Source organism: Diadema antillarum, unplaced genomic scaffold, assembly GCF_040938485.1.
Source record: "Diadema antillarum isolate AM-2024a unplaced genomic scaffold, OU_Dant_1.0 seq00000386_RagTag, whole genome shotgun sequence".
Classification (NCBI taxonomy): Eukaryota; Metazoa; Echinodermata; class Echinoidea; order Diadematoida; family Diadematidae; genus Diadema; species Diadema antillarum.
The window spans coordinates 997,807-1,005,139 of record NW_027271384.1 but is presented as its reverse complement, the minus strand read 5'-3'; the positions used below and the strand labels follow the sequence as shown (position 1 = coordinate 1,005,139).

At 37.8% G+C, this 7,333-nt stretch overlaps 1 protein-coding gene across 1 annotated transcript; it reads right to left on the bottom strand.

Annotated features, from left to right (window-relative positions):
- Positions 1–1,109: 1,109 nt before the first annotated feature.
- On the bottom strand, positions 1,110–7,032 carry LOC139731881 (peroxisomal membrane protein 11B-like). Its single transcript, XM_071642757.1, has 3 exons — positions 6,962–7,032; positions 3,812–3,927; positions 1,110–2,691 (listed from the first exon to the last, which is right to left on the bottom strand). Exons 1-3 carry the CDS (start codon positions 7,030–7,032, stop codon positions 2,096–2,098), a joined length of 783 nt encoding a protein of 260 aa, XP_071498858.1. The 3' UTR covers positions 1,110–2,095.
- Positions 7,033–7,333: the final 301 nt, after the last annotated feature.

Below are 7,333 nucleotides of genomic sequence, written 5' to 3'. Positions count from 1 at the left end.
ATGAACGTGTTTGTCTACACAAGGTATTCAATGCCAGTGGCAATAATTTGCAGAAGTTCCTTGCCGAAAAAAAAAGAAGAAGAAAACTAGATATATCGCTACGGCTACTGATATGCCTCCGCCATAATGCATGGTTCTCCTAATAGGTCTATAGTACAATGTCTTGACAATGTGTGATGACAGTTTCACACAATTGGCAAAATATTAAAATGACAGGTTTGACACAAATGTGCTGAATGTTCACTTTCCTAGAACTAGGTTCAATTGGATGAATGATTAAAATGTCAGAGTGCAGGTATATGGGGAACTGATGATTTTTACTTGACTTTTGACCCTTTTATAAGTTTATGCATTGAGTAATTTTCAAGGTATTGAGAAAAAGTATAATTTCAGTATCAAATGGGAAAATAGCATTATCTAAACCTGTCCTTTGACCTTTGACCTCATAGTTCCAAAGAGAATCACTGTTAGGTTGAACATGCATAAATATGTAAGTTTCATGATGATACCTTGAGTTACTTTCAAAATATGGAGGAAAAAGTGCAATTTAGCACTTTCACTTGACCTTTTACCTTTTGACCTTTGACCTTTTGGCAAGAAACTTCCCCAAAAATATATATTGGGTAATACATGCCATACATCAAGTTTAAAAAAAAAAAAAAACCTTCAGCCTATTGCATTTTAAGGAAAGTAGTGATATTTTGAGGAGTTGACCTTGACCTTTGACCCCCTGACCTTTGACCCATGACCCCCAACTTCCCTAGATAATCACTGCCCATCGGTACAAGCATATATACTAAGTTCCATGAAGATACCTTGAACCATTTGCGAGATATGGAGAAAAACATGAAATTTCATTTTTTTTTTTCACAAAATAAACCCGTGACCTTTGACCTTTGACCCTGTGACCCTAAAATCCACACAAAGTATTATCCCCCAAGGATATACCCTCATACCAAGTTTGATGTAAAACCACCACACGGTTCTTGAGATATCGACAGAAACAAAACGGGACGGACGGACGTACGGACGTACGGACGGACGGACGGACGGACGGACGACCCGAAAACATAATGCCTCCGGCCACTTCGTTGCGGAGGCATAAAAAAGAAAGGTCATCGACTTCACTTCACAAGTTTCATGCTGCGATTGTTTCTGGTTTTACAGTATAATCATTCATTCAAATGTATTCCTTATATCAATGCTATGTCACCCTGACTCCAAACTCAAGAAAATACTGCTGCTACCAACAACATACCCCAGTGCACCAAATATTTCAACATAGACATTTCATATCTTTACTCTTCAACACAAGGATAAGAATTCACAAGCACAGCCTTTGTTAAAGCAAAACTGAGGTGGGTGCACAAGTAACGAGAATAGAGACAAAGTGGCAGTTAGCAGAAGTTATTCACGATACTGTAAAACGAGGAATTCTCGGAGTGTGTATTTTAATTTCGCGAAAGCCAAGATTTGTGAAATAAAAATGCACACGAAAGTTCTTGTCTACACTTCATGCATTGGGTGCCAGTGGCAATTTGCAAAAATTTCATGCCGCGAAAAGGTCATCGGCTCCACTTTGCGAAAATTTCATGCCACAAATATATTGTGTTTTACAGTATTGTACAACTTGTCCTCTTAAATGTGGACGATTTACATGCATTTGACGACAGAATGAATTATACAGTCACATATTATGTAAACTTGCAGTGTAATCCTAAACTGTTGACGTCCATAAATCATGCAACCAAGACATCGCAAAGTTTATCTACCAGGTACCTTGTAAGAGTGAACCATGACTTTCATACCAGAACAGAATAAGCTTATCATACCATCAATATTGGCATGAAAGTTCATGTGATATAAAAATTGCATCTTCTAATATTTTGTGCATGATTTAAATAGGTTACAAAACACTGAGACACACACACACACACACACACACACACACAAAGAATCATTGACAATTTTGAAAACCCCTAAGGTTCTTGGTGAGGAGTTGGACATGAAAGCAATTTGACACAATGTTAAAACTACTCTTAAGAGATGGAATATCTGGCAATAAAAAGTAGGTATCTATTTCTGTAGAAATCTTTCATGATGGGACCAGCTTGAATTTGGAACTCCATACTGTCAAGACACCTATGACAGAACTTATTACTCCCAGAAGTCCCTGCACGCCTGCCGGCAGGTTGATGTAGCCTAAATATGTCAGTGGCAGGAACAGATCGGCAAGGTTCTTGAGCGTGTCCAGCACTAGGGCCAAGTGGTGGCGGAACAGCACCACTGCAATGCGGGAACGATGACTGTTTCTTGCACTCCCATCGGTGGCTTCAGTCTGGGTCACTGACCCGTTTGAATGCTGATGGGTGATGGGGGAGGGCTCAGAAGCTGTCTTCTGGGAGGAGTCTGTTGAGAGAAGCATTGTCAAGACATCGACGAGGCTATAGATATCACGAGAGAGGCAAAGGATGAGAGTGGCCAGCCAGAAGCGGCTGGACATATGGCCGTAGTACCTGCTGTCCACAGTGACCAGCCCCACCCGATGGAGCCAGAGGAGGTGGTCAACAAGCAGGTAGGTGGCCTTGTTGACGTTGGCAAAGGTGATGGTGAACTGCAGGAATGGGTCAGACAGGTGAACAGACTTCTGGGCTGCCCGCAGGAGCTCGACACTCTTGCCTATGCGCAGCACTGGAAACAAAGTAAACAAGAATTTAATCACTACACGTCTTCAGAATTTCATGAATGTCTGTTGGTAAAGGGAATGCCATCACTCTCAAATTGCAAACAGTATGTTTGTATATAATACAAAAGATGTTAAAAGATGGGAGTTGCTGCTACCTTGTTTGCCGTTCAACAGTTGAAAGGGTTAGAGCAACGTCGATCTGGCGCTGCTCAGTGGCTGCCGGGCCCACGATCAATTGGGCAAAATGAATTTCCATTCTTGGACAATAAAATTTGGAGTTTATATCCAAAACAATTATTATTATTATTATTATATGTACATTGTATTCATTCCTGCCTATTCCACTATTTCTCAGCATACAAGACGCAAGAGCCGAGTACAATAGTTGCAGTGAGTGCACTATTCATTGTAGGTGTATATATAGGACATACTTTTTTTTTCCTCCTTGACTATCTAAGAATTAAATGATTTGGTAAAACATATTCAGGTTGTGACATTTCTTGTTTTGTAATCTAATCACTGTTTTGTAACCTTATCACAGCATCTCAGTAATAAATCACAAGATGAGAAACATATTAAAAAGAAAAAAAAGACAAGCATACAAACAAATAACCAGATAGCATTGATGAGTGTTCTTTTGATAACATCTACATGTATACACAGTAAGAATAGCTGGAAAGTATCTTTACTCAACTTTGCATTCTGAAATATGTACACTACCTTTTGTACATAAAAAAAAATGTAAAGGGACAGAAACGCACTGCACACACAAAGACAACTATCAAGGTTCAAGCTTAAACCAAACAGGCAAATACAATTGTACATGTCCATAACACGGAGACTTTCAATTAACAGTATTAATCTTCACAAATAGCAAAAGGAAACACCAAAGATATGCCACTTGTCTATTAAAAATCAAACTACAATCTAAAGTTAAGTGGCTGGCATATCAATTTTACATCTCTGGGACTGAAGATGATCAGTGTAATGTGCTAATATTTAAATAATAAACTAACAAGGCACTCAAGTACTTGCTGCTCTGGCAAAGGTCAAAGTACAAATGACTTGAACCAGCAAATGCAAACACTCTCAGAGTATGAACCTCATATCCCCCACTGGACTTACATTTTCTGCTGGTACTGAGATGCGAGTCTAATCCTTTGAGCTTTTTGACCAAAATTGGGTCTCTTTTAGTCTCCTGAATGCACCACCATGCTAACCTGCTGCCATACTGACATGTTCTGTGTAAAAAAACAAAACAAATGGCATTGCTTCACGTTTATCAACTGAGAAAATTTTCATTCATGACTGTAATATGCTTTAATTCACAAAATTCCAAAAGGGGGATAGCTTATTGATTTGAACAGTCAATAATTCTACACAAAGTACATTTAAGGTGCTAAGGTTATTCACAGCAAAAAGAAAAAAAAAGAACAAGAACAAATAGTTATAGCTATGCAATTCTGATATGTCAACAATTTTGTAATGTAACAAGCAGAGAAAAGTATAAACAAAGTAAGATATCAGCATTAACCCATTGAGGACGGGCTGATCGTGCTACAACAAGCGTTTCCCATAGACCCCTGCCCGAGTATACTCGGGACTCGTCCTCAATGGGTTAAGGAATTTAGGCCTTTATATTACAGAGGTACAGATTCAAAGATATGCACTCTTAAAATATTTCAAACCTTTCTGGCTAAAAATCACAGGATGGTAAAACAACCTTCTACAATAGCAAGTTCAGTTATGACATGTCTAAATGTGTTAAGCTACAATATGCCGCATTCATGATAACAAGCATGCAATGAATGATCTTTAATTACCATGTATATGGGGTTAATGTGCAAGCCCTAGCTTCAAGATCACAAAATTGTTTTTGGTTGTTTTTTTTTTTTTTTTTGTTCACATTACTTATACACAGAAATAACACGTACAATACAAACATGTTACAGTATGCAAAGGAAAAGTCACACACAAACACAGTTGTGTATGTGTTCACATGGAGAGAGAGAAAAGACAGTACTCTTGTTGTTCTTGTTTTTCTCAAGGTGTTCTTCTTTCCTTAAAGGGATGGTACAGTATTGGTGGAGATGAGAATTGGGCTTTTAACTTTCTGCGAGATGCCAAGAAAACACTTATGAAATAGTACAGAGCATAACATTTCAAGAGGAATCCAAAGTTTTTAAAATGAAAATCGGGTTTGGAATAACTGAAACATCCAAAAACAAAGTAAAACAAAGCGATCGTAATAAAGTGTGGGTCCCACACTTTGTTAGAATCGCTCTGTTTTGGATATCTCAGCCATTTCAAAACCAATTTTCATCAAATAAATGTTGAATTACTCATGGAATTACATGCTCTTTCATATTTTGATATAAGGTTTCTCATTATCTTAGCAACAAAAAATTGTAGAAACCTGAAATTAGGTCTCAACCAAAACTATACGATCCCTTTAATCTCTAAACTGGACAAGTTATTCTTGATAAATTTTCAGGCTCCTCGCCTAATCAAAGATTTTGTTTTCCTCAAGGAAACCTCTGCATGCCCTTGCCAAGCCTTGCTATCAGAGTGAAGCACCATCTGAGGTCACCCAGACACTCATTTGTGACCCTGACCATGAATAAAATGTTTATCTTTAGCTTGTTTTCTGGGAATGTATGTGTGTGCAGGGATGGGGGAGAAGGCTTATTTTTCTCTCTCACTAAGGACTTCCTATGTATGTACACACACATATATCATCAACATTACTGTAACTGTATTCTTCTTTTAAGCAAAATGCCCAAGGACAAAGTTAAAACTGAAGTGAAGCAATTCACAAGGACCATAAAAATAGACTCTTTCCAACAACAGAGGTCATCTCTGAACCTGGTAAATAAATATTGATCAAAAAGGGATGTATTTTCAGTGGATATGATGGAATACATACAACCCTAGGCTACAGAGCATATATGGGTTTATACATGTACACAGATTTGTTTACTGCAACCTTTGGCACTACTTCCATTTGGGTTTGATCACCTTCTTGCAGCCTGTGCTTCTTCGTGAACTTTTATAATCACTAGTCTGTTTAGGAATACCTATTTCAAGTAGCTCAACACTCACATGCTATCACAACGGCATCAAGAGATAATACTGTGTACATAGCTTTGCAAAAGCATCTTTTATTATTGCCTTTTCTTTTTTGGTTCTTTTTGCTGTATGCCTACAGTCTAAATTGCCCACAAAACAGTCATATTTTACTATCATGGCTGGGTGAGGTTTTCATATGTGCTTCACAGGCTCCCCCCCCCCCCCCCCCCCCCCCCCAATCTTTCACTTTTTGCCCACCAACATACACAGCATACCAGTAAACTTCTCTCATAAATGGCTTGCTCTCTACTGGTATAAACCAAGTTACTATAAAGCAAGATATTTCACAGCATGAAATTTTAAGGAATTGCCTCTGGCATTCCATGCAGAGTGTGGGCAAGAACTGTCACATGCATTTTAATTGTGAATCTTGACTCTCGCAAAATTCGTGAAATTAAAATGCACATGAACATTCCTCACTTTGCAGTACATGTATTTCTTTTTGGGTGTAAATCATTTCAAGGGCCAAAAAAGTGCACTGTAACCAGTCTATGAGAAACATGCTCACACAGATCTTTGTTACTGTACAAACAGGGCACAACTGAGTCTGTCATGTTTTGTACAATAGTGTACAAGCTGTGTATCATTCGTACTAACTTGTCTGGGAGATTCAATTTTTTGCTGTGTGGTTTTTGCTCACTAGAAACCATCAAATGGTTAACGATCATGGCTGTGGAATGGAATTTATGATAATGGCATTCAATGGGGGAAAAATGAATAAAAATATGTACAGAGTGACCATGTTTCAGATGCTACTTATACTGCAAACAACATACAGGGCATATCACTGATACATACATATGTACAGTGTAGTATCGAGTTACTTTCGACTCATGATTTTGAGTCTCTATACTCTGGACATTTCCAGTGATTGATAATCTTTATTGGACAAAGATAAAGCTGCTGAACCTAGGTTTCTGGATACCGACAATTGTTCACTTCTGTTGACTGTACACTTTAAAATAACATATAGTTTGTGCCATTTTACTTCCAAAAACCTACCACACAGAGTTCAAAAGCCAGTAACCACATTTTGTTTCGATTAATATCATGCCACAAGTGATGTCGTCTGCATTTACCTTTATCAGGATATTGTGAAAATTGGTCATATGTGAACAACATTCTTCACTCTCCTAGTATACTTACCTGTATAATTTGTCCCTGCCACTTGTCTTGTTGAGGAATGTAATAATTTGTGCTGCTACAGAGGCCTCCATCAGGTCGAACTATGAACATTCAAAAGCAATCATTGGTTCTAATTGTCATAATTTCTTTTCCTCTGACCTGGAAAAAATAATAATTCACTGTAGGCCCATAATTTGCAAATACAAAAACTTCAAGTTTCATTTTAATGTGCATGGTCATTGGTACAGTAGTAGTTACCATATTCAAGTGCATGTAGCATATCATGATCATACATCATGTAATTATAAATCTTACAGTTTTTTCTCTTTATGCTGTATTATTTTTTGGCTTTTTGTTCTTGAGGAACTCAAATCAAATTGGGTGCAATCAGTA